Source organism: Chiloscyllium punctatum, chromosome 28, assembly GCF_047496795.1.
Source record: "Chiloscyllium punctatum isolate Juve2018m chromosome 28, sChiPun1.3, whole genome shotgun sequence".
Lineage (NCBI taxonomy): Eukaryota > Metazoa > Chordata > Chondrichthyes > Orectolobiformes > Hemiscylliidae > Chiloscyllium > Chiloscyllium punctatum.
In genome coordinates this window covers 6,972,066-6,998,445 of record NC_092766.1, presented here as the reverse complement: position 1 = coordinate 6,998,445, position 26,380 = coordinate 6,972,066, and the positions used below count along the sequence as shown (strand labels likewise).

The window sequence follows — 26,380 nt, the reverse complement described above, 5'->3', positions numbered from 1 at the left end:
TGCGGTGAGTGTGTGTGAGCTGGATTGTGCGGTGAGTGTGTGTGAGCTGGATTGTGCGGTGAGTGTGTGTGGGCTGGATTGTGCGGTGAGTGTGTGTGAGCTGGATTGTGCGGCGAGTGTGTGTGAGAGAGCTGGATTGTGCGGCGAGTGTGTGTGTGAGCTGGATTGTGTGGTGAGTGTGTGTGAGTTGGATTGTGCGGTGAGTGTGTGTGGGCTGGATTGTGCGGTGAGTGTGTGTGAGCTGGATTGTGCGGTGAGTGTGTGTGAGCTGGATTGTGCGGTGAGTGTGTGTGAGCTGGATTGTGCGGTGTGTGAGAGCTGGATTGTGCGGTGAGTGTGTGTGAGCTGGATTGTGCGGTGAGTGTGTGTGAGCTGGATTGTGCGGTGAGTGTGTGTGAGCTGGATTGTGCGGTGTGTGTGAGCTGGATTGTGCGGTGAGTGTGTGTGAGCTGGATTGTGCGGTGAGTGTGTGAGAGCTGGATTGTGCGGTGAGTGTGTGTGGGCTGGATTGTGCGGTGAGTGTGTGTGGGCTGGATTGTGCGGTGAGTGTGTGTGAGCTGGATTGTGCGGTGAGTATGTGTGAGCTGGATTGTGCGGTGAGTGTGTGTGTGAGCTGGATTGTGCGGTGAGTGTGTGTGTCGGAGCTGGATTGTGCGGTGAGTGTGTGTGAGCTGGATTGTGCGGTGAGTGTGTGTGGGCTGGATTGTGCGGTGAGTGTGTGTGAGCTGGATTGTGGGGTGAGTGTGTGTGTGAGCTGGACTGTGCGGTGAGTGTGTGTGAGCTGGACTGTGCGGTGAGTGTGTGTGTGAGCGGGATTGTGCGGTGAGTGTGTGTGAGCGGGATTGTGGGGTGAGTGTGTGTGAGCTGAATTGTGGGGTGAGTGTGTGTGAGCTGGATTGTGCGGTGTGTGTGTGTGGGCTGGATTGTGCGGTGTGTGTGTGTGAGCTGGACTGTGCGGTGAGTGTGTGTGAGCTGGACTGTGCGGTGAGTGTGTGTAAGGTGGATTGTGCGGTGAGTGTGTGTGGGCTGGATTGTGTGTGTTAGTTCGATTGTGCGGTGAGTGTGTGTGAGCTGGATTGTGCGGTGAGTGTGTGTGAGCTGGATTGTGCGGTGAGTGTGTGTGAGGTGGATTGTGCGGTGATTGTGGGGTGAGTGTGTGAGAGCTGGATTGTGCGGTGAGTGTGTGTGAGCTGGATTGTGCGGTGAGTGTGTGAGAGCTGGATTGTGCGGTGAGTGTGTGTGTGTGTGTGCTGGATTGTGCGGTGAGTGTGTGTGAGCTGGATTCTGGGGTGAGTGTGAGAGAGCTGGATTGTGCGGTGAGTGTGTGTGAGCTGGAGTGTGCGGTGTGTGTGTGTGAGGTGGATTGTGCGGTGTGTGTGTGTGAGCTGGATTGTGCGGTGAGTGTGTGTGAGCTGGATTGTGCGGTGAGTGTGTGTGAGCTGGATTGTGCGGTGAGTGTGTGTGTGAGCTGGATTGTGCGGTGAGTGTGTGTGTGTGGGCTGGATTGTGGGGTGAGTGTGTGTGAGCTGGATTGTGGGGTGAGTGTGTGTGTGAGCTGGATTGTGCGGTGAGTGTGTGTGAGCTGGATTGTGCGGTGAGTGAGTGTGTGTGAGCTGGATTGTGGGGTGAGTGTGTGTGAGCTGGATTGTGCGGTGAGTGTGTGTGTGTGAGCTGGATTGTGGGGTGAGTGTGTGTGAGCTGGATTGTGCGGTGAGTGTGTGTGGGCTGGATTGTGCGGTGAGTGTGTGTGTGTGAGCGCTGGATTGTGCGGTGAGTGTGTGTGAGCTGGATTGTGCGGTGGGTGTGTGTGAGCTGGATTGTGCGGTGTGTGTGTGTGAGCTGGATTGTGCGGTGGGTGTGTGTGAGCTGGATTGTGCGGTGTGTGTGTGTGAGCTGGATTGTGCGGTGAGTGTGTGTGAGCTGGATTGTGGGGTGAGTGTGTGAGAGCTGGATTGTGCGGTGAGTGTGTGTGAGCTGGATTGTGCGGTGTGTGTGTGTGGGCTGGATTGTGCGGTGAGTGTGTGTGAGCTGGATTGTGCGGTGAGTGTGTGTGAGCTGGATAGTGCGGTGAGTGTTTGTGAGCTGGATTGTGCGGTGAGTGTGAGAGAGCTGGATTGTGCGGTGAGTGTGTGTGAGCTGGATTGTGCGGTGAGTGTCTGTGGGCTGGATTGTGGGGTGAGTGTGTGTGCGTGAGCTGGATTGTGCGGTGAGTGTGTGTGGGCTGGATTGTGCGGTGAGTGTGTGTGAGCTGGATTGTGGGGTGAGTGTGTTTGGGCTGGATTGTGGGGTGAGTGTGTGTGGGCTGGATTGTGGGGTGAGTGTGTGTGAGCTGGATTGTGCGGTGAGTGTGTGTGTGTGAGCTGGATTGTGCGGTGAGTGTGTGTGGGCTGGATTGTGGTGTGAGTGTGTGTGAGCTGGATTGTGCGGTGTGTGTGTGTGTGTGAGCTGGATTGTGGGGTGAGTGTGTGTGTGAGCTGGATTGTGGGGTGAGTGTGTGTGTGAGCTGGATTGTGCGGTGAGTGTGTGTGGGCTGGATTGTGGGGTGAGTGTGTGTGGGCTGGATTGTGGGGTGAGTGTTTGTGAGCTGGATTGTGGGGTGAGTGTTTGTGAGCTGGATTGTGCGGTGAGTGTGTGTGAGCTGGACTGTGCGGTGAGTGTGTGTGAGCTGGACTGTGCGGTGAGTGTGTGTGAGCTGGATTGTGCGGTGAGTGTGTGTGTGTGTGAGCTGGATTGTGGGGTGAGTGTGTGTGAGCTGGACTGTGCGGTGAGTGTGTGTGAGCTTGATTGTGCGGTGAGTGTGTCTGAGCTGGATTGTGCGGCAAGTGTGTGTGAGGTGGATTGTGCGGCGAGTGTGTGTGAGCTGGATTGTGCGGTGAGTGTGTGTGAGCTGGATTGTGCGGTGAGTGTGTGTTAGTTCAATTGTGCGGTGTGTGTGTGTGGGCTGGATTGTGCGGTGAGTGTGTGTGAGCTGGATTGTGCGGTGAGTGTGTGTGAGCTGGATTGTGCGGTGAGTGTGTGAGAGCTGGATTGTGCGGTGAGTGTGTGTGTGTGAGCTGGATTTTGCGGTGTGTGTGTGTGAGCTGGATTGTGCGGTGTGTGTGTGTGGGCTGGATTGTGGGGTGAGTGTGTGTGAGCTGGATTGTGCGGTGAGTGTGTGTGAGCTGGATTGTGCGGTGAGTGTGTGTGTGTGAGCTGGATTGTGCGGTGAGTGTGTGTGTGTGAGCTGGATTGTGCGGTGAGTGTGTGTGAGCTGGATTGTGGGGTGAGTGTGTGTGAGCTGGATTGTGGGGTGAGTGTGTGTGAGCTGGATTGTGCGGTGAGTGTGTGTGTGTGAGCGCTGGATTGTGCGGTGAGTGTGTGTGAGCTGGATTGTGCGGTGAGTATGTGTGGGCTGGATTGTGCGGTGAGTGTGTGTGTGAGCTGGATTGTGCGGTGAGTGTGTGTGGCCTGGATTGTGGGGTGAGTGTGTGTGAGCTGGATTGTGGGGTGAGTGTGTGTGAGCTGGATTGTGGGGTGAGTGTGTGTGAGCTGGATTGTGGGGTGAGTGTGTGTGAGCTGGATTGTGGGGTGAGTGTGTTTGAGCTGGATTGTGCGGTGAGTGTGTGTGGGCTGGATTGTGCGGTGAGTGTGTGTGAGCTGGATTGTGCGGTGAGTGTGTGTGAGCTGGATTGTGCGGTGAGTGTGAGAGAGCTGGATTGTGCGGTGAGTATGTGTGAGCTGGTTTGTGGGGTGAGTGTGTGTGTGTGAGCTGGATTGTGCGGTGACTGTGTTTGAGCTGGATTGTGCGGTGAGTGTGTGTGTGAGCTGGATTGTGCGGTGAGTGTGAGAGAGCTGGATTGTGCGGTGAGTGTGTGTGAGCTGGATTGTGCGGTGTGTGTGTGAGCTGGATTGTGCGGTGAGTGTGTGTGAGCTGGATTGTGCGGTGAGTGTGTGTGAGCTGGATTGTGCGGTGAGTGTGTGTGAGCTGGATTGTGCGGTGAGTGTGTGTGAGCTGGATTGTGCGGTGAGTGTGTGTGTGTGAGCTGGATTGTGCGGTGAGTGTGTTTGAGCTGGATTGTGCAGTGAGTGTGTGTGTGAGCTGGATTGTGCGGTGAGTGTGTGTGGGCTGGATTGTGCGGTGAGTGTGTGTGAGCTGGATTGTGGGGTGAGTGTGTGTGAGCTGGATTGTGCGGTGAGTGTTTGTGAGCTTGATTGTGCGGTGAGTGTGAGAGAGCTGGATTGTGCGGTGTGTGTGTGAGCTGGATTGTGCGGTGAGTGTGTGTGAGAGCTGGATTGTGGGGTGAGTGTGTGTGTGTGAGCTGGATTGTGCGGTGAGTGTGTGTGAGCTGGATTGTGCGGTGAGTGTGTGTGTGTGAGCTGGATTGTGCGGTGAGTGTGAGAGAGCTGGATTGTGCGGTGAGTTTGTGTGAGCTGGATTGTGCGGTGTGTGTGTGTGAGCTGGATTGTGCGGTGAGTGTGTTTGAGCTGGATTGTGCGGTGAGTGTGTGTGTGAGCTGGATTGTGCGGTGAGTGTGTGTGAGCTGGATTGTGCGGTGAGTGTGTGTGTGTGAGCTGGATTGTGGGGTGAGTGTGTGTGTGTGAGCTGGACTGTGCGGTGAGTGTGTGTGGGCTGGATTGTGGGGTGAGTGTGTGTGAGCTGGATTGTGCGGTGAGTGTGTGTGAGCTGGATTGTGCGGTGAGTGTGTGTGAGCTGGATTGTGCGGTGAGTGTGTGTGAGCTGGATTGTGCGGTGAGTGTGTGTGGGCTGGATTGTGCGGTGAGTGTGTGTGGGCTGGATTGTGGGGTGAGTGTGTGTGAGCTGGATTGTGGGGTGAGTGTGTGTGAGCTGGATTGTGCAGTGAGTGTGTGTGTGTGAGCTGGATTGTGCGGTGAGTGTGTGTAGGCTGGATTGTGGGGTGAGTGTGTGTGGGCTGGATTGTGCGGGGAGTGTGTGTGAGCTGGATTGTGCGGTGAGTGTGTGTGGGCTGGACTGTGCGGTGAGTGTGTGAGAGCTGGATTGTGCGGTGAGTGTTTGTGAGCTGGATTGTGCGGTGAGTGTGTGTGAGCTGGACTGTGCGGTGAGTGTGTGTGAGCTGGACTGTGCGGTGAGTGTGTGTGAGCTGGATTGTGCGGTGAGTGTGTGTGTGGGCTGGATTGTGCGGCGAGTGTGTGTGAGCTGGATTCTGGGGTGAGTGTGTGTGAGCTGGATTGTGCGGTGAGTGTGTGTGAGCTGGATTGTGCGGTGAGTGTGTGTTAGTTCAATTGTGCGGTGAGTGTGTGTGTGAGCTGGATTGTGCGGTGAGTGAGTGTGTGTGGGCTGGATTGTGCGGTGAGTGTGTGTGAGCTGGACTGTGCGGTGAGTGTGTGTGAGCTGGATTGTGCGGTGAGTGTGTGAGAGCTGGATTGTGCGGTGAGTGTGTGAGAGCTGGATTGTGCGGTGAGTGTGTGTGGGCTGGATTGTGCGGTGAGTGTGTGTGAGCTGGATTGTGCGGTGAGTGTGTGTGTGTGAGCTGGACTGTGCGGTGAGTGTGTGTGAGCTGGACTGTGCGGTGAGTGTGTGTGAGCTGGACTGTGCGGTGAGTGTGTGTGAGCTGGATTGTGCGGTGAGTGTGTGAGAGCTGGATTGTGCGGTGAGTGTGTGTGTGTGAGCTGGATTGTGCGGTGAGTGTGTGTGTGTGAGCTGGATTGTGCGGTGAGTGTGTGTGGGCTGGATTGTGGGGTGAGTGTGTGTGAGCTGGATTGTGCGGTGAGTGTGTGTGTGTGAGCTGGATTGTGGGGTGAGTGTGTGTGTGAGCTGGATTGTGCGGTGAGTGTGTGTGGGCTGGATTGTGGGGTGAGTGTGTGTGGGCTGGATTGTGCGGGGAGTGTGTGTGGGCTGGATTGTGCGGGGAGTGTGTGTGAGCTGGATTGTGCGGTGAGTGTGTGTGGGCTGGACTGTGCGGTGAGTGTGTGAGAGCTGGATTGTGCGGTGAGTGTTTGTGAGCTGGATTGTGTGGTGAGTGTGTGTGAGCTGGATTGTGCGGTGAGTGTGTGTGAGCTGGACTGTGCGGTGAGTGTGTGTGAGCTGGACTGTGCGGTGAGTGTGTGTGGGCTGGACTGTGCGGTGAGTGTGTGTGAGCTGGATTGTGCGGTGAGTGTGTGTGAGCTGGATTGTGCGGTGAGTGTGTGTGAGCTGGATTCTGGGGTGAGTGTGAGAGAGCTGGATTGTGCGGTGAGTGTGTGTGAGCTAGATTGTGCGATGAGTGTGTGTGAGCTGGATTGTGCGGTGAGTGTGTGTGAGCTGGATTGTGCGGTGAGTGTGTGTGTGTGAGCTGGATTGTGCGGTGAGTGTGTGTGAGCTGGATTGTGCGGTGAGTGTGTGAGAGCTGGATTGTGCGGTGAGTGTGTGAGAGCTGGATTGTGGGGTGAGTGTGTGTGGGCTGGATTGTGCGGTGAGTGTGTGTGAGCTGGATTCTGGGGTGAGTGTGAGAGAGCTGGATTGTGCGGTGAGTGTGTGTGAGCTGGATTGTGCGGTGAGTGTGTGTGAGCTGGATTGTGCGGTGAGTGTGTGTGTGGGCTGGATTGTGCGGCGAGTGTGTGTGAGCTGGATTCTGGGGTGAGTGTGTGTGAGCTGGATTGTGCGGTGAGTGTGTGTGAGCTGGATTGTGCGGTGAGTGTGTGTTAGTTCAATTGTGCGGTGAGTGTGTGTGTGAGCTGGATTGTGCGGTGAGTGTGTGTGTGTGGGCTGGATTGTGCGGTGAGTGTGTGTGAGCTGGACTGTGCGGTGAGTGTGTGTGAGCTGGACTGTGCGGTGAGTGTGTGTGAGCTGGACTGTGCGGTGAGTGTGTGAGAGCTGGATTGTGCGGTGAGTGTGTGAGATCTGGATTGTGCGGTGAGTGTGTGTGGGCTGGATTGTGCGGTGAGTGTGTGTGAGCTGGATTGTGCGGTGAGTGTGTGTGTGTGTGAGCTGGACTGTGCGGTGAGTGTGTGTGAGCTGGACTGTGCGGTGAGTGTGTGAGAGCTGGATTGTGCGGTGAGTGTGTGTGTGTGAGCTGGATTGTGCGGTGAGTGTGTGTGTGTGAGCTGGATTGTGCGGTGAGTGTGTGTGGGCTGGATTGTGGGGTGAGTGTGTGTGAGCTGGATTGTGCGGTGAGTGTGTGTGTGTGAGCTGGATTGTGGGGTGAGTGTGTGTGTGAGCTGGATTGTGCGGTGAGTGTGTGTGGGCTGGATTGTGGGGTGAGTGTGTGTGGGCTGGATTGTGCGGGGAGTGTGTGTGAGCTGGATTGTGCGGTGAGTGTGTGTGGGCTGGACTGTGCGGTGAGTGTGTGAGAGCTGGATTGTGCGGTGAGTGTTTGTGAGCTGGATTGTGCGGTGAGTGTGTGTGAGCTGGATTGTGCGGTGAGTGTGTGTGAGCTGGACTGTGCGGTGAGTGTGTGTGAGCTGGACTGTGCGGTGAGTGTGTGTGAGCTGGATTGTGGGGTGAGTGTGTGTGTGAGCTGGATTGTGCGGTGAGTGTGTGTGGGCTGGATTGTGGGGTGAGTGTGTGTGGGCTGGATTGTGCGGGGAGTGTGTGTGAGCTGGATTGTGCGGTGAGTGTGTGTGGGCTGGACTGTGCGGTGAGTGTGTGAGAGCTGGATTGTGCGGTGAGTGTTTGTGAGCTGGATTGTGCGGTGAGTGTGTGTGAGATGGATTGTGCGGTGAGTGTGTGTGAGCTGGACTGTGCGGTGAGTGTGTGTGAGCTGGACTGTGCGGTGAGTGTGTGTGGGCTGGACTGTGCGGTGAGTGTGTGTGAGCTGGATTGTGCGGTGAGTGTGTGTGAGCTGGATTGTGCGGTGAGTGTGTGTGAGCTGGATTCTGGGGTGAGTGTGAGAGAGCTGGATTGTGCGGTGAGTGTGTGTGAGCTAGATTGTGCGATGAGTGTGTGTGAGCTGGATTGTGCGGTGAGTGTGTGTGAGCTGGATTGTGCGATGAGTGTGTGTGAGCTGGATTGTGCGGTGAGTGTGTGTGAGCTGGATTGTGCGGTGAGTGTGTGTGTGTGAGCTGGATTGTGCGGTGAGTGTGTGTGAGCTGGATTGTGCGGTGAGTGTGTGAGAGCTGGATTGTGCGGTGAGTGTGTGAGAGCTGGATTGTGGGGTGAGTGTGTGTGGGCTGGATTGTGCGGTGAGTGTGTGTGAGCTGGATTCTGGGGTGAGTGTGAGAGAGCTGGATTGTGCGGTGAGTGTGTGTGAGCTGGATTGTGCGGTGAGTGTGTGTGAGCTGGATTGTGCGGTGAGTGTGTGTGTGGGCTGGATTGTGCGGCGAGTGTGTGTGAGCTGGATTCTGGGGTGAGTGTGTGTGAGCTGGATTGTGCGGTGAGTGTGTGTGAGCTGGATTGTGCGGTGAGTGTGTGTTAGTTCAATTGTGCGGTGAGTGTGTGTGTGAGCTGGATTGTGCGGTGAGTGTGTGTGTGTGGGCTGGATTGTGCGGTGAGTGTGTGTGAGCTGGACTGTGCGGTGAGTGTGTGTGAGCTGGACTGTGCGGTGAGTGTGTGTGAGCTGGATTGTGCGGTGAGTGTGTGAGATCTGGATTGTGCGGTGAGTGTGTGAGAGCTGGATTGTGCGGTGAGTGTGTGTGGGCTGGATTGTGCGGTGAGTGTGTGTGAGCTGGATTGTGCGGTGAGTGTGTGTGTGTGTGAGCTGGACTGTGCGGTGAGTGTGTGTGAGCTGGACTGTGCGGTGAGTGTGTGTGAGCTGGATTGTGCGGTGAGTGTGTGAGAGCTGGATTGTGCGGTGAGTGTGTGTGTGTGAGCTGGATTGTGCGGTGAGTGTGTGTGTGTGAGCTGGATTGTGCGGTGAGTGTGTGTGGGCTGGATTGTGGGGTGAGTGTGTGTGAGCTGGATTGTGCGGTGAGTGTGTGTGTGTGAGCTGGATTGTGGGGTGAGTGTGTGTGTGAGCTGGATTGTGCGGTGAGTGTGTGTGGGCTGGATTGTGGGGTGAGTGTGTGTGGGCTGGATTGTGCGGGGAGTGTGTGTGAGCTGGATTGTGCGGTGAGTGTGTGTGGGCTGGACTGTGCGGTGAGTGTGTGAGAGCTGGATTGTGCGGTGAGTGTTTGTGAGCTGGATTGTGCGGTGAGTGTGTGTGAGCTGGATTGTGCGGTGAGTGTGTGTGAGCTGGACTGTGCGGTGAGTGTGTGTGAGCTGGACTGTGCGGTGAGTGTGTGTGAGCTGGATTGTGCGGTGAGTGTGTGTGAGCTGGATTGTGCGGTGAGTGTGTGTGAGCTGGATTCTGGGGTGAGTGTGAGAGAGCTGGATTGTGCGGTGAGTGTGTGTGAGCTGGATTGTGCGGTGAGTGTGTGTGTGTGAGCTGGATTGTGCGGTGAGTGTGTGTGAGCTGGATTGTGCGGTGAGTGTGTGAGAGCTGGATTGTGGGGTGAGTGTGTGTGAGCTGGATTGTGCGGTGAGTGTGTGTGTGAGCTGGATTGTGGGGTGAGTGTGTGTGAGCTGGATTGTGGGGTGAGTGTGTGTGGGCTGGATTGTGCGGTGAGGGTGTGTGAGAGAGCTGGATTGTGCGGTGAGTGTGAGAGAGCTGGATTGTGCGGTGAGTGTGAGAGAGCTGGATTGTGCGGTGAGTGTGTGTGAGCTGGATTGTGCGGTGAGGGTGTGTGGGCTGGATTGTGGGGTGAGTGTGTGTGAGCTGGATTGTGCGGTGAGTGTGTGTGGGCTGGATTGTGCGGTGAGTGTGTGTGAGCTGGATTGTGCGGTGAGTGTGTGTGAGCTGGAGTGTGCGGTGAGTGTGTGTGTGAGCTGGGTTGAGTGTGTGTGTGTGTGTGAGGTGGAGTGTGTGCTGAGTGTGTCCCTGTCGTGATGGGGTTAATTCTGTCTGGGTGGGTGTGTTCTCTAACAGTAACAGGAAACTCCAGTCTCTAACTCTGTACTGGGCGTTGGGCACACTGTCATCCGGAAGGGAACTTCAGCAAGTGTCAGCTCTCAACTGGGCACTGGGTGAGTCAGTACCCCCACAGCCCCATCCCCACACCACCCAGCTCCCCTGGCAGAACAGGACCCGGGGCTGAGCTTTCCCACGGGGTTACCAAACCCCCACCCCCCCCACCCCCCACACCACCAGGCTCTGCCAGGCACAGGTAAGCAACTGAACACCAGTCAGAGCCACAGCTGGTTTGAATCCCAGCACAGCTCCTGCAGCCCCTCCCTATCCCTGTCACCCCCTCCAGCCCCTACCCCCCCTCCAGCCCCTACCCCCCCTCCAGCCCCTACCCCCCCTCCAGCCCCTACCCCCCCTCCAGCCCCTACCCCCCCTCCAGCCCCTATACCCCCTCCAGCCCCTATACCCCCTCCAGCCCCTACCCCCCCTCCAGCCCCTACCCCCCCTCCAGCCCCTACCCCCCCTCCAGCCCCTACCCCCCCTCCAGCCCCTACCCCCCCTCCAGCCCCTACCCCCCCTCCAGCCCCTATACCCCCTCCAGCCCCTATACCCCCTCCAGCCCCTACCCCCCCTCCAGCCACTATACCCCCTCCAGCCCCTATACCCCCTCCAGCCCCTATACCCCCTCCAGCCCCTATACCCCCTCCAGCCCCTTTCCCCCCTCCAGCCCCTTTCCCCCCTCCAGCCCCTGCAGCCCCTCCCTATCGCTGTCACCCCCTCCCTATCGCTGTCACCCCCTCCCTATCGCTGTCACCCCCTCCAGCCCCTACACCCCCTCCAGCCCCTTCACACCCTTCACACCCTCCCTATCGCTGTCACCCCCTCCCTATCCCTGTCACCCCCTCCAGCCACTCCACCCCTCCCTATCCCTGTCACCCCCTCCAGCCACTCCATCCCTCCCTATCCCTGTCCCCTTCTCCAGCCCCTACACCCCCTCCACGCACTCCCTATCCCTGTCACCCCCTCCAGCCCCTACACCCCCTCCCTATCTCGGTCCCCTCCTCCAGCCCCTACACCCCCTCCCTATCTCTGTCACCCCCTCCAGCCCCTACACCCCCTCCCTATCTCTGTCACCCCCTACACCCCCTACACCCCCTCCCTATCTCTGTCACCCCCTCCAGCCCCTACACCCCCTCCCTATCTCTGTCACCCCCTCCAGCCCCTACACCCCCTCCCTATCTCTGTCACCCCCTCCAGCCCCTACACCCCCTCCCTATCTCTGTCACCCCCTCCAGCCCCTACACCCCCTCCCTATCCCTGTCACCCCCTCCAGCCCCTACACCCCCTCCAGCCCCTTCACACCCTCCCTATCTCTGTCACCCCCTCCAGCCCCTACACCCCCTCCAGCCCCACACCCCCTCCCTACCTACCTCTGTCATCCCCTCCCTGTGTGTTGATGATGGTGCAGATTAGCCTGGATTAGCCTGTGGATGGGTCGGTAGTCTGCTCGGGGAGTGTGAGGGTGGGTCTGTAATCTGCTCGGGGAGTGTGTGGGGGTGGGTCTGTAATCTGCTCGGGGAGTGTGTGTGGGTGGGTCTGTAATCTGCTCGGGGAGTGTGTGTGAGTGGGTCTGTAATCTGCTCGGGGAGTGTGTGTGGGTGGGTCTGTAGTCTGCTCGGGGAGTGTGTGTGGGTGGGTCTGTAGTCTGCTCGGGGAGTGTGTGTGGGTGGGTCTGTAGTCTGCTCGGGGAGTGTGAGGGTGGGTCTGTAATCTGCTCGGGGAGTGTGTGGGGGTGGGTCTGTAATCTGCTCGGGGAGTGTGTGGGGGTGGGTCTGTAATCTGCTCGGGGAGTGTGTGTGGGTGGGTCTGTAATCTGCTCGGGGAGTGTGTGTGAGTGGGTCTGTAATCTGCTCGGGGAGTGTGTGTGGGTGGGTCTGTAGTCTGCTCGGGGAGTGTGTGTGGGTGGGTCTGTAGTCTGCTCGGGGAGTGTGTGTGGGTGGGTCTGTAGTCTGCTCGGGGAGTGTGTGAGGGTGGATCTGTAATCTGCTCGGGGAGTGTGGTATCGGTCTGTAGTCTGCTCGGGGAGTGTGGTATCGGTATGCAGTCTGCTCGGGGAGTGTGTGTGGGTGGGTCTGTAGACTGCTCGGGGAGTGTGTGTGTGTCGGTCTGTAGTCTGCTCGGGGAGTGTGTGTGTATCGGTCTGTAGTCTGCTCGGGGAGTGTGTGTGGGTGGGTCTGTAGTCTGCTCGGGGAGTGTGTGTGTGGGTGGGTCTGTAGACTGCTCGGGGAGTGTGAGGGTGGGTCTATAGACTGCTCGGGGAGTGTGTGTATCGGTCTGTAGTCTGCTCGGGGAGTGTGTGAGGGTGGGTCTGTAGTCTGCTCGGGGAGTGTGTGTGGGTGGGTCTGTAGTCTGCTCGGGGAGTGTGTGAGGGTGGGTCTGTAGTCTGCTCGGGGAGTGTGTGGGGATGGGTCTGTAGTCTGCTCGGGGAGTGTGTGTGGGTGGGTCTGTAGTCTGCTCGGGGAGTGTGTGTGGGTGGGTCTGTAGTCTGCTCGGGCAGTGTGTGTGTATCAGTCTGTAGTCTGCTCGGGGAGTGTGTGTGTGGGTGGGTCTGTAGTCTGCTCGGGGAGTGTGTGTGTATCGGTCTGTAGTCTGCTCGGGGAGTGTGTGTGGGTGGGTCTGTAGACTGCTCGGGGAGTGTGAGGGTGGGTCTATAGACTGCTCGGGGAGTGTGTGTATCGGTCTGTAGTCTGCTCGGGGAGTGTGTGAGGGTGGGTCTGTAGTCTGCTCGGGGAGTGTGTGAGGGTGGGTCTGTAGTCTGCTCGGGGAGTGTGTGGGGATGGGTCTGTAGTCTGCTCGGGGAGTGTGTGTGAATGGGTCTGTAGACTGCTCGGGGAGTGTGTGTGGGTGGGTCTGTAGTCTGCTCGGGGAGTGTGTGTGGGTGGGTCTGTAGTCTGCTCGGGCAGTGTGTGTGTATCAGTCTGTAGTCTGCTCGGGGAGTGTGTGTGTGGGTGGGTCTGTAGACTGCTCGGGGAGTGTGTGTGTATCGGTCTGTAGTCTGCTCGGGGAGTGTGTGTGGGTGGGTCTGTAGTCTGCTCGGGCAGTGTGTGTGGGTGGGTCTGTAGTCTGCTCGGGGAGTGTGTATATTGGTCTGTAGTCTACTCGGGGAGTGTGTGTGGGTGCGTCTGTAGTCTGCTCGGGGAGTGTGAGGGTGGGTCTGTAGTCTGCTCGGGGAGTGTGTCGGGGTGGGTCTGTAATCTGCTCGGGGAGTGTGTGGGGGTGGGTCTGTAATCTGCTCGGGGAGTGTGTGTGGGTGGGTCTGTAATCTGCTCGGGGAGTGTGTGTGAGTGGGTCTGTAATCTGCTCGGGGAGTGTGTGTGGGTGGGTCTGTAGTCTGCTCGGGGAGTGTGTGTGGGTGGGTCTGTAGTCTGCTCGGGGAGTGTGTGTGGGTGGGTCTGTAGTCTGCTCGGGGAGTGTGTGAGGCTGGATCTGTAATCTGCTCGGGGAGTGTGGTATCGGTCTGTAGTCTGCTCGGGGAGTGTGTGTGGGTGGGTCTGTAGACTGCTCGGGGAGTGTGTGTGTGTCGGTCTGTAGTCTGCTCGGGGAGTGTGTGTGTATCGGTCTGTAGTCTGCTCGGGGAGTGTGTGTGGGTGGGTCTGTAGACTGCTCGGGGAGTGTGTGTGTATCGGTCTGTAGTCTGCTCGGGGAGTGTGTGTGAGTGGGTCTGTAGTCTACTCGGGGAGTGTGTGTGGGTGCGTCTGTAGTCTGCTCGGGGAGTGTGAGGGTGGGTCTGTAATCTGCTCGGGGAGTGTGTGGGGGTGGGTCTGTAATCTGCTCGGGGAGTGTGTGGGGGTGGGTCTGTAATCTGCTCGGGGAGTGTGTGTGGTTGGGTCTGTAATCTGCTCGGGGAGTGTGTGTGAGTGGGTCTGTAATCTGCTCGGGGAGTGTGTGTGGGTGGGTCTGTAGTCTGCTCGGGGAGTGTGTGTGGGTGGGTCTGTAGTCTGCTCGGGGAGTGTGTGTGGGTGGGTCTGTAGTCTGCTCGGGGAGTGTGTGAGGGTGGATCTGTAATCTGCTCGGGGAGTGTGGTATCGGTCTGTAGTCTGCTCGGGGAGTGTGTGTGGGTGGGTCTGTAGACTGCTCGGGGAGTGTGTGTGTGTCAGTCTGTAGTCTGCTCGGGGAGTGTGTGTGTATCGGTCTGTAGTCTGCTCGGGGAGTGTGTGTGGGTGGGTCTGTAGTCTGCTCGGGGAGTGTGTGTGTGGGTGGGTCTGTAGACTGCTCGGGGAGTGTGAGGGTGGGTCTATAGACTGCTCGGGGAGTGTGTGTATCGGTCTGTAGTCTGCTCGGGGAGTGTGTGAGGGTGGGTCTGTAGTCTGCTCGGGGAGTGTGTGTGGGTGGGTCTGTAGTCTGCTCGGGGAGTGTGTGAGGGTGGGTCTGTAGTCTGCTCGGGGAGTGTGTGGGGATGGGTCTGTAGTCTGCTCGGGGAGTGTGTGTGGATGGGTCTGTAGACTGCTCGGGGAGTGTGTGTGGGTGGGTCTGTAGTCTGCTCGGGGAGTGTGTGTGGGTGGGTCTGTAGTCTGCTCGGGCAGTGTGTGTGTATCAGTCTGTAGTCTGCTCGGGGAGTGTGTGTGTGGGTGGGTCTGTAGTCTGCTCGGGGAGTGTGTGTGTATCGGTCTGTAGTCTGCTCGGGGAGTGTGTGTGGGTGGGTCTGTAGACTGCTCGGGGAGTGTGAGGGTGGGTCTATAGACTGCTCGGGGAGTGTGTGTATCGGTCTGTAGTCTGCTCGGGGAGTGTGTGAGGGTGGGTCTGTAGTCTGCTCGGGGAGTGTGTGAGGGTGGGTCTGTAGTCTGCTCGGGGAGTGTGTGGGGATGGGTCTGTAGTCTGCTCGGGGAGTGTGTGTGAATGGGTCTGTAGACTGCTCGGGGAGTGTGTGTGGGTGGGTCTGTAGTCTGCTCGGGGAGTGTGTGTGGGTGGGTCTGTAGTCTGCTCGGGCAGTGTGTGTGTATCAGTCTGTAGTCTGCTCGGGGAGTGTGTGTGTGGGTGGGTCTGTAGACTGCTCGGGGAGTGTGTGTGTATCGGTCTGTAGTCTGCTCGGGGAGTGTGTGTGGGTGGGTCTGTAGTCTGCTCGGGCAGTGTGTGTGGGTGGGTCTGTAGTCTGCTCGGGGAGTGTGTATATTGGTCTGTAGTCTACTCGGGGAGTGTGTGTGGGTGCGTCTGTAGTCTGCTCGGGGAGTGTGAGGGTGGGTCTGTAGTCTGCTCGGGGAGTGTGTGTGGATGGGTCTGTAGTCTGCTCGGGGAGTGTGTGTGTATCGGTCTGTAATCTGCTCGGGTAGTGTGTGTGGGTGGGTCTGTAGTCTGCTCGGGGAGTGTGTGTGGGTGGGTCTGTAGTCTACTCGGGGAGTGTGTGTGGGTGGGTCTGTAGTCTGCTCGGGGAGTGTGTGTGTATCGGTCTGTAGTCTGCTCGGGGAGTGTGTGTGGGTGGGTCTGTAGTCTGCTCGGGGAGTGTGTGTGTGGGTGGGTCTGTAGACTGCTCGGGGAGTGTGAGGGTGGGTCTATAGACTGCTCGGGGAGTGTGTGTATCGGTCTGTAGTCTGCTCGGGGAGTGTGTGTGGGTGGGTCTGTAGTCTGCTCGGGGAGTGTGTGAGGGTGGGTCTGTAGTCTGCTCGGGGAGTGTGTGTGTATCGGTCTGTAGTCTGCTCGGGGAGTGTGTGTGAGTGGGTCTGTAGTCTGCTCGGGGAGTGTGTGTGGGTGGGTCTGTAGTCTGCTCGGGGAGTGTGTGTGGGTGGGTCAGTAGTCTGCTCGGGGAGTGTGTGTGTATCGGTCTGTAGTCTGCTCGGGGAGTGTGTGTGGGTGGGTCTGTAGTCTGCTCGGGGAGTGTGTGAGGGTGGGTCTGTAGTCTGCTCGGGGAGTGTGTGGGGATGGGTCTGTAGTCTGCTCGGGGAGTGTGTGTGGATGGGTCTGTAGACTGCTCGGGGAGTGTGTGTGGGTGGGTCTGTAGTCTGCTCGGGGAGTGTGTGTGGGTGGGTCTGTAGTCTGCTCGGGCAGTGTGTGTGTATCAGTCTGTAGTCTGCTCGGGGAGTGTGTGTGGGTGGGTCTGTAGTCTGCTCGGGGAGTGTGTGTGTGGGTGGGTCTGTAGTCTGCTCAGGCAGTGTGTGTGGGTGGGTCTGTAGTCTGCTCAGGCAGTGTGTGTGGGTGGGTCTGTAGTCTGCTCGGGGAGTGTGAGGGTGGGTCTGTAGTCTGCTCGGGGAGTGTGTGTGGATGGGTCTGTAGTCTGCTCGGGGAGTGTGTGTGTATCGGTCTGTAATCTGCTCGGGTAGTGTGTGTGGGTGGGTCTGTAGACTGCTCGGGGAGTGTGTGTGGGTGGGTCTGTAGTCTACTCGGGGAGTGTGTGTGGGTGGGTCTGTAGTCTGCTCGGGGAGTGTGTGTGTATCGGTCTGTAGTCTGCTTGGGTAGTGTGTGTGGGTGGGTCTGTAGACTGCTCGGGGAGTGTGTGTGGGTGGGTCTGTAGTCTACTCGGGGAGTGTGTGTGAGTGGGTCTGTAGTCTACTCGAGGAGTGTGAGGGTGGGTCTGTAGTCTGCTCGGGGAGTGTGTGGGGGTGGGTCTGTAGTCTGCTCGGGGAGTGTGTGTGTATCGGTCTGTAGTCTGCTCGGGGAGTGTGTGTGAGTGGGTCTGTAGTCTGCTCAGGGAGTGTGTGTGTGTGTTCCATGCCTGGGTAACGTTAGGGTGGGGATGTGGGGGACCATGGGGTGGGGGGCACAGTTGCCAACCCTGTCGCTGGGTGTGATAGGGTTTCTGTGGCAGGCAGTGAGCTCCGCCCACTGGTCGTTCAGTTAACCCGGTCAGTGACCAAGCCAACCAGGCTAACCAACCCAGGCACAGCTGAACGGCCTGAGAATGGGTTACGGCCTCAGCTTTCAAATTTACCGGGGTGACCCTCCAGCTCACAGTGACCCTCCCCACCCCAACAGCCCCGAACCTTACCCCAGTCCCCATCGTAGCACACCTCATCTCCTCCCCCTCCCCCCAACTCTCTCCCCAGGCTTGAGGTGCTACTCAAAAATGCAGCTTTGCAATATTGCTGGAATGTTGCCCCCTCCTCTCCCAGCGTAAGACCAGCCCCTCGACACCGCCCTCATCACGTCCCTCCCTGGTTTTGCACCATCCCATCTGGGACTGTGCCAGTGGAACAGCTCAGTGAGCACAGGGCAGGCTATCACTGAGAGGGGTGTCTCCCAGTGACAGAGAGGATTTCTCACATCTGTCACTGTCATGTCACTCCGGCTGCTTCTTGGGAACAGGCTGCTGTGGGCACATTCATGGCTAAGGGATCTTCAGCAACAGGCATTACACTTCAAAGGGCTGAGACCTCTGCTCGGGAAAATGGAGCTTTATTCCATTCACTGTCACTGGCTCAGCTTCACTTTGACAGAAGGTATAGACTGGACAACACAGGAGGGAAATCAGCCAGGGCTCCTGCTCCTGGTCACTGTCCACTGACCCCTATATTAGAGAGAGAGGGGGGGGGGAAATCAGCCAGGGTTCCTGCTCCTGGTCACTGCCCACTGACCCCTATATTAGAGAGAGGGGGAAATCAGCCAGGGCTCCTGCTCCTGGTCACTGCCCACTGACCCCTATATTAGAGAGAGAGGGGGGGAAATCAGCCAGGGTTCCTGCTCCTGGTCACTGCCCACTGACGCCTATATTAGAGAGAGGGGGGAAATCAGCCAGGGTTCCTGCTCCTGGTCACTGCCCACTGACCCCTATATTAGAGAGAGGGGGGGGGGGATATCAGCCAGGGTTCCTGCTCCTGGTCACTGCCCACTGACCCCTATATTAGAGAGAGAGGGGGAAATCAGCCAGGGCTCCTGCTCCTGGTCACTGCCCACTGACCCCGATATTAGAGAGAGGGGGGGAAATCAGCCAGGGTTCCTGCTCCTGGTCACTGCCCACTGACCCCTATATTAGAGAGAGGGGGGAAATCAGCCAGGGTTCCTGCTCCTGGTCACTGCCCACTGACCCCTATATTAGAGAGGGGGGGGGGGAAATCAGACAGGGTTCCTGCTCCTGGTCACTGCCCACTGACCCCTACATTAGACGGAGGGGGGGGGAAATCAGCCAGGGTTCCTGCTCCTGGTCACTGCCCACTGACCCCTATATTAGAGAGAGGGGGGGGGGAAATCAGCCAGGGTTCCTGCTCCTGGTCACTGCCCACTGACCCCTATATTAGAGAGAGAGGGGGGATATCAGCCAGGGTTCCTGCTCCTGGTCACTGCCCACTGACCCCTATATTAGAGAGGGGGGGGGAAATCAGCCAGGGTTCCTGCTCCTGGTCACTGCCCACTGACCCCTATATTAGAGAGAGAAGGGGAAATCAGCCAGGGTTCCTGCTCCTGGTCACTGCCCACTGACCCCTATATTAGAGAGGGGGGGGAAATCAGCCAGGGTTCCTGCTCCTGGTCACTGCCCACTGACCCCTACATTAGAGAGGGGGGGGGGAAATCAGCCATGGTTCCTGCTCCTGGTCACTGCCCACTGACCCCTACATTAGAGAGAGGGGGGATATCAGCCAGGGTTCCTGCTCCTGGTCACTGTCCACTGACCCCTATATTAGAGAGAGGGGGGAAATCAGCCAGGGTTCCTCCTCCTGGTCACTGCCCACTGACCCCTATATTAGAGAGAGAAGGGGAAATCAGCCAGGGTTCCTGCTCCTGGTCACTGCCCACTGACCCCTATATTAGAGAGGGGGGGGAAATCAGCCAGGGTTCCTGCTCCTGGTCACTGCCCACTGACCCCTACATTAGAGAGGGGGGGGGGGAAATCAGCCAGGGTTCCTGCTCCTGGTCACTGCCCACTGACCCCTATATTAGAGAGGGGGGGGGAAATCAGCCAGGGTTCCTGCTCCTGGTCACTGCCCACTGACCCCTATATTAGAGAGGGGGGGGGAAAATCAGCCAGGGTTCCTGCTCCTGGTCACTGCCCACTGACCCCTACATTAGAGGGAGGGGGGGGGGAAATCAGCCAGGGTTCCTGCTCCTGGTCACTGCCCACTGACCCCTATATTAGAGAGAGGGGGGGGGGGGGGAAATCAGCCAGGGTTCCTGTTCCTGGTCACTGCCCACTGACCCCTATATTAGAGAGAGGGGGGGGGGGGAAATCAGCCAGGGTTCCTGCTCCTGGTCACTGCCCACTGACCCCTATATTAGAGAGGGGGGGGGGGGGAAATCAGCCAGGGTTCCTGTTCCTGGTCACTGCCCACTGACCCCTATATTAGAGAGGGGGGGGGGAAATCAGCCAGGGTTCCTGCTCCTGGTCACTGCCCACTGACCCCTATATTAGAGAGAGGCGGGGGGGGAAATCAGCCAGGGTTCCTGCTCCTGGTCACTGCCCACTGACCCCTATATTAGAGAGAGAGGGGGGGAAATCAGCCAGGGTTCCTGCTCCTGGTCACTGTGCAGTGATGGTCAGTGCCCGGTGATGGTCAGTGCCCGGTGATGGTCAGTGCCCGGTGATGGTCAGTACCGGGTGATCGTCAGTGCCCGGTGATGGTCAGTGCCCGGTGATGGTCAGTACCGGGTGATGGTCAGTGCCCGGTGATGGTCAGTGCCCGGTGATGGTCAGTACCGGGGTGTCGTCAGTGCCCGGTGATGGTCAGTGCCCACTGTGGCAGGGCGAATGTGGCTGAGTTCTCACTTTTCCCTGTTTCATTCTCTTCATTAGTTTATAAATGTCTCATTTTGTCCCGACTGTGACTATTCACTGGTTTATTCTTTTCTCGTCCATTTCCCTCTCAGTCTCCTCTCCTGCTCCCGTCATCCCGTATTTTTGGGTTGCCATGTATCCATCCGTCTCTTGTGTTTTGGTGTCATCCTTTTTCTCCCTCCCCTTCCTCACCTCCTACTCTCCCTTCTCTCCTCCCTGCCTCCCTTCCATTCCCCCTCTTTCCCTCTCCTCCCTCTCTCTCTCCCTCCCTCCCCCTCTCCCTCACCTCCCTCCCCCTCGTCGCCGCCCTCCCTCCCCTCTCCCTCCCTCCCGTCTCTCCCTCCGCCCTGTCGTCTCCCTTCCCTCTTCCTCTCTCTTCCTCTCCTCCCTCCTCCCTCTCTCCGACTCTCTCTCCATCATCCCCCTCTCGTCCTCCCCCCGGTCTCCCTATCCCTCCCTCCCGGTCTCTCTCTCTTTCTTTCTCTTTCTCTTTCATCTCTCCCTCTCTCGTCTCTTCTCTCCCCCCATTCTCTCTCCCCTCTCTCTCTCCCTTCACCTTCTGCCTCTCCTTCTCCCTCCCGGTCTCTCTCCCTCTCTCTCCATCTCCCTTCCCCTTCTCCCTCTCCCCCCCCCCCTTCTCCCCTCTACCCCCCCTTTTTCCCTCTCGCCCCCCCTTCTCCCTCTCCCCCCCCTTCTCCCTCTCCCCCCCTTCTCCCTCTTCCCCCCCCCCTTCTCCCTCTCCCCCCCTTCTCCCTCTCTCCCCCCCTTCTCCCTCTCCCCCCTTTCTCCCTCTCCCCCCCCTTCTCCTCGCCCCCCCTTCTCCCTCTCCCCCCCCCTTCTCCTCTCCCCCCCCCTTCTCCCTCTCCCCCCCTTCTCCTCTCCCCCCCGCTCTCCCTTCCCCCCGCTCTCCCTTCCCCCCGCTCTCCCTTCCCCCTCTCCTTCCCCCCCGCTCCTCCCTTCCCCCTCCTTCCCTTCCGCCCCTCTTCCTCTTCCTCTCCCTCCCCCTCTCCCTTCTCTCCCTCCCTCCCCCCCTCCTCTCCCTTTCCCCCTTCCCCCTCTCCCTTCCCCCCCTTCCCCCCCCCTCCCTTCCCCCCCTCCCTTCCCCCCCTTCCCCCCCCTCCCTTCTCCCCCCCTCTCCTACCCCCCTCACCCTACCCCCCTCTCCCTTCCCCCCCCTCCCCTTGCCCCTCCCCTTCTCCCTTGCCCCTCCCTTCTCCCTTGCCCCTCCCCTTCTCCCTTGCCCCTCCCCTTCTCCTTGCCCTCTCCCCCTTCTCCCTTGCCCCTCCCCTTCTCCCTTGCCCCCTCCCCTTCTCCCTTGCCCCTCCCCTTCTCCCTTGCCCCTCCCTTCTCCCTTGCCCCTCCCCTTCTCCCTTGCCCCTCCCCTTCTCCCTTGCCCCTCCCCTTCTCCCTTGCCCCTCCCCTTCTCCCTTGCCCCTCCCCTTCTCCCTTGCCCCTCCCCTTCTCCCTTGCCCCTCCCCTTCTCCCTTGCCCCTCCCCTTCTCCCTTGCCCTCCCCTTCTTCTCCCTTGCCCCTCCCCTTCTCCCTTGCCCTCCCCTTCTCCCTTGCCCCTCCCCTCTCCCTTGCCCCTCTCCATCTCCCCTCCCCCTTCTCCCTCCCTCCCTCCCCCCTCCCTCCCCTCCCTTCCCCCCTTCCTCCCCCCCCCCTTCCCTTCTCCCTCCCTCTCCCTCCCTCTCCTCTCCCTCCCTCTCCCTCCCCCCCCTCTCCCTCCCCCTCCTCTCCCTCCCCCCCCCCCCTCTCCCTCCCCCTCCCTCTCCCTCCCCCCCCCTCTCCCTCCCTCACCCCCATCCCGCCCCCCCCCCCTCCCGCCCCCCCCCCTCCCTCTGATCCTTCCTGTCCTGCCGTGAAGTATCTCCCTCTTCCCTGTTCCCCAGAAAGCCCAGGCCCCAGACTCTGAATCTCCAGCCGTTGTCCCCCCCCAGCCCTCCTGAGGGTCTCCGATTGTGGCCTGATCCTGTCTCCCCCGGTCCTCGGAGACCCCAGCCCCAGGCTCCATCCTGTGAACTGCCTGGCACAGAGAGGTCAGAGGGTACCCGGCGATGTGCCCAGCGCCCGCACCGGGCAGTGAGTGGGTCGTGTTGGGTCAGTCTGAGGCCGTCCCCTGTTGGTGCGTACTCCCCTCCTCAGCGAGGGAGCCTGACGCTCCTGGACAGCTCCGACTGCTCCTGCCTCTGGTCCCCATTCTTCCCCCGGAGCCGCACATTCCCCGGCTGACCCGGGACGAATGGCCTCCCTGTTGGCCCCCTGCCCCAATGCCAGCCGTGCCCTTGGAGCCAGCGCAGGCCCCAGTCCCAGACGGAGAGCAGCTTCCCAGGAACAGCCACTGGAACGTCGGGAACATCAAGGGCTCTCCCTGTGGAACGTCAGCAGTAAGTGACTTTCACACTCGCTCACACTGACACACACACACACACTCTCACTGACACACGCTCACACTGACTCTGTCACTCACACTGACACACTCACACTGACACACGCTCACACTGACTCTGTCACTCACACTGACACAGTCACACTGACACACGCTCACCCACTGACTCTGTCACTCACACTGACACAGTCACACTGACACACACTCTCACTGACACACGCTCACACTGACTCTGTCACTCACACTGACACACTCACACTGACACGCTCACACTGACTCTGACACTGACACACGCTCACACTGACTCTGTCACTCACACTGACACACGCCTCACACTGACTCTGTCACTCAAACTGACACACTCACACTGACACACGCTCACACTGACTCTGTCACTCACACTGACACAGTCACACTGACACACGCTCACACTGACTCTGTCACTCACACTGACACACGCTCACACTGACTCTGTCACTCACACTGACACAGTCACACTGACACACACTCACACTGACACTCTCACATTGACACACACACACTCTCACTGACACACGCTCACACTGACTCTGTCACTCACACTGACACACTCACACTGACACACGCTCACACTGACTCTGACACTGACACACGCTCACACTGACTCTGTCACTCACACTGACACACGCTCACACTGACTCTCACTCACCTGACACACTCACACTGACACACGCTCACACTGACTCTGTCACTCACACTGACACAGTCACACTGACACACGCTCACACTGACTCTGTCACTCACACTGACACACGCTCACACTGACTCTGTCACTCACACTGACACAGTCACACTGACACACACTCACACTGACACTCTCACATTGACACACACACACTCTCACTGACACACGCTCACACTGACTCTGCCACTCACACTGACACACGCTCACACTGACTCTGTCACTCACATTGACACAGTCCACACTGACACACACTGACCACACTCACACTGACACACGCTCACACTGACTCTGTCACTCACACTGACACAGTCACACTGACACACACTCACACTGACACTCTCACATTGACACACACACACACTCTCACTGACACACGCTCACACTGACTCTGCCACTCACACTGACACAAGCTCACACTGACTCTGTCACTCACATTGACACAGTCACACTGACACACGCTCACACTGACTCTGTCACTCACACTGACACACACTCACACTGACTCTGTCACTCACACTGACTCTGTCACTCACACTGACTCTGTCACTCACACTGACTCTGTCACTCACACTGACACAGTCACACTGACACACACTCACACTGACACTCTCACATTGACACACACACACTCTCACTGACACCACGCTCACACTGACTCTGCCACTCACACTGACACACGCTCACACTGACTCTGTCACTCACATTGACACAGTCACACTGACACACACTGACACACACTCACACTGACACACGCTCACACTGACTCTGTCACTCACACTGACACAGTCACACTGACACACACTCACACTGACACTCTCACATTGACACACACACACACTCTCACTGACACACGCTCACACTGACTCTGCACTCACACTGACACAAGCTCACACTGACTCTGTCCTCACATTGACACAGTCACACTGACACACGCTCACACTGACTCTGTCACTCACATTGACACACTCACACTGACACACACTCACACTGACTCTGTCACTCACACTGACTCTGTCACTCACATTGACACAGTCACACTGACACACACTCACACTGACTCTGTCACTCACATTGACACAGTCACACTGACACACACTGACACACGCTCACACTGACTCTGTCACTCACACTGACTCTGTCACTCACACTGACTCTGTCACTCACATTGACACAGTCACACTGACACACACTGACACCACGCTCACACTGACTCTGTCACTCACACTGACACACGCTCACACTGACTCTGTCACTCACACTGACACACTCACACCTGACACACACTCACACTGACTCTGTCACTCACACTGACACAGTCACACTGACACACACGGACACACGCTCACACTGACTCTGTCACTCACACTGACACACGCTCACACTGACTCTGTCACTCACATTGACACACTCACACTGACTCTGTCACTCACACTGACTCTGTCACTCACATTGACACACTCACACTGACACACACTCACACTGACTCTGTCACTCACACTGACACACACGCTCACACTGACACTGTCACTCACACTGACACACGCTCACACTGACTCTGTCACTCACATTGACACAGTCACACTGACACACACTGACACACGCTCACACTGACTCTGTCACTCACACTGACACACGCTCACACTGACTCTGTCACTCACATTGACACAGTCACACGGACACATGCTTATACTGACACACGCTCACAACTCGCTCACTGACACACTAACTCACACTGACACAGTCACACTGGACACACTCACTCACTGACACACTAACACTGACGCTCACACTGACACACTTGCTCGCACTGACATGCTCACACTGACATTCTCTCACACTTATACTCACATTGACACCCTCGCTCAGACTGACAAACTCACTCACTCTGACACACTACCTAACACTCACTCGCACTCATACGCTTACACATCACACACATACTCAGACTGACACACTCGTTCACACTGCCATATTTGCTTACACTCTCACACTCACTAATCTCTCATTCACAACACTCGCTCACACTCCCACTGACACACTAACTCACAGACACACTCATTCACACTCACCAGACACACACATACTCACTCTCACACTCGCTCACACTGACTCTCACTATGCCCGCACTTATACTCATTCAGACACACACTGACATATTCTCTCACATTGACACAAACTTACTCTCACTGATACACTCACTAACACTTGCTCACATTCACTGACACATTCGCTCACACCCACTCACTTGCTCTCACACTCATATTCACATCGAGACACTGACACATTGCTCACACACACTGACACTTGCTCATACTGACACACACTTGCTCACACTAATGCTCGCTCACACTCGCGTACTAACATGCTTGCTGATACTCAAACACACTCGTTCACATTGAGATTCACTCACACTTGCTCATACTCAGGTACTCGCACTCAATCTTGCTCACATTCTCACTGATGCACACTTACCCAGACTGGCACTCACACAGACACACTCACTCTCACACATATACTCACATATACACACACAGGCACACTCACTCTCACTCACACTGACACATACACACACACTGACACATGCGCGCACACACACTCACTTAGACACAACACATGCTCTGTCTCATACACCGATACACTCTCACAGAGACACGCTCAGACACACACAGACACTGGGCAGACTGGAGCTGCTGTTTAAATATTCTGCATTAGCCCGAGATACTGAGAGTTGGTGTGAGAACATGCCCAGTTTGTGCTGGTGTGGGCTGCCCAGTCCATCTCAGAGAGAGGGTGTGTGTGTGTCTGTTCACCCTCAGCCCCTGCATTGCCTTCCCCTGGGGGTACGGCAGGGGGAGGGGGAGGGGGAGCTGTTGCGGGTGTGTCATTGAGAGGGGGATGGTTACACGGATCTCACGGTGCCCCCTCCTGTCCGGTTTGTGTGTTGCAGCTGGTTGGAGTTGGCCGTGCCCTGGAGCAGGTGGGAAAGGATGGTGTAGAATGGCCAGGATGAGTCACGCCCGGGACAGTGACGCCTCACCAGCGTGGGACCAAGGCAAGAGAGGTAGAAGAGTGTCCCTTATCCCCGGGCAACACAGCATCACTGCAAAACACAGGGACAATTCAGCAGCTCCAGGACTTGGCCCCTGTCCGAAATCACCTGGGTCAGAGTGAAGCCCAGACTGGGATCGAGAGACTCTGTCAGCTCTCACTATCCAGGAACACAGAGACACACCTCATCACTATCTGACTGAGTGAGGATTATGTGCAGGTTAGGGTGGATTGGCCATGGGAAATTGTCCCCATAGTGCCCAGGATGTGCAGGTTAGGGTGGGTTGGCCATGGGAAATTGTCCCATAGTGCCCAGGGATGTACAGTTAGGCTGGATTGGTCATGGGAAATTGTCCCATAGTGCCCAGGGATGTGCAGGTTAGGGTGGATTGGCCGTGGGAAATTGTCCCATAGTGCCCAGGGATGTGCAGGTTAAGGTGGATTGGCCGTGGAAATTGTCCATAGTGCCCGGGGATGTACAGGTTAGGGTGGATTGGCCATGGGGAAATTGTCCATAGTGCCCAGGGATGTGCAGGTTAGGGTGGATTGGCCGTGGGAAATTGTCCCATAGTGCCCCAGGGATGTGCAGGTTAGGGTGGATTGGCCGTGGGAAATTGTCCCATAGTGCCCTGGGATGTGCAGGTTAAGGTGGATTGGCCGTGGGAAATTGTCCCATAGTGCCCAGGGATGTGCAGGTTAGGTGGGTT

General features: G+C 57.7%; 1 protein-coding gene across 1 annotated transcript in view; it reads left to right on the top strand.

Moving 5' to 3' along the window:
* Positions 1 to 25,796, top strand: part of LOC140453881 (uncharacterized) — a 38,048-nt gene extending 12,252 nt beyond the window's left edge. Inside the window, exon 3 of the mRNA XM_072548740.1 lies at positions 25,573 to 25,796. Within this exon, the coding sequence (XP_072404841.1) occupies positions 25,573 to 25,796 (224 nt within the window). The remainder of the gene's footprint in view (positions 1 to 25,572) is intronic.
* The last annotated feature ends 584 nt before the right edge of the window (positions 25,797 to 26,380 follow it).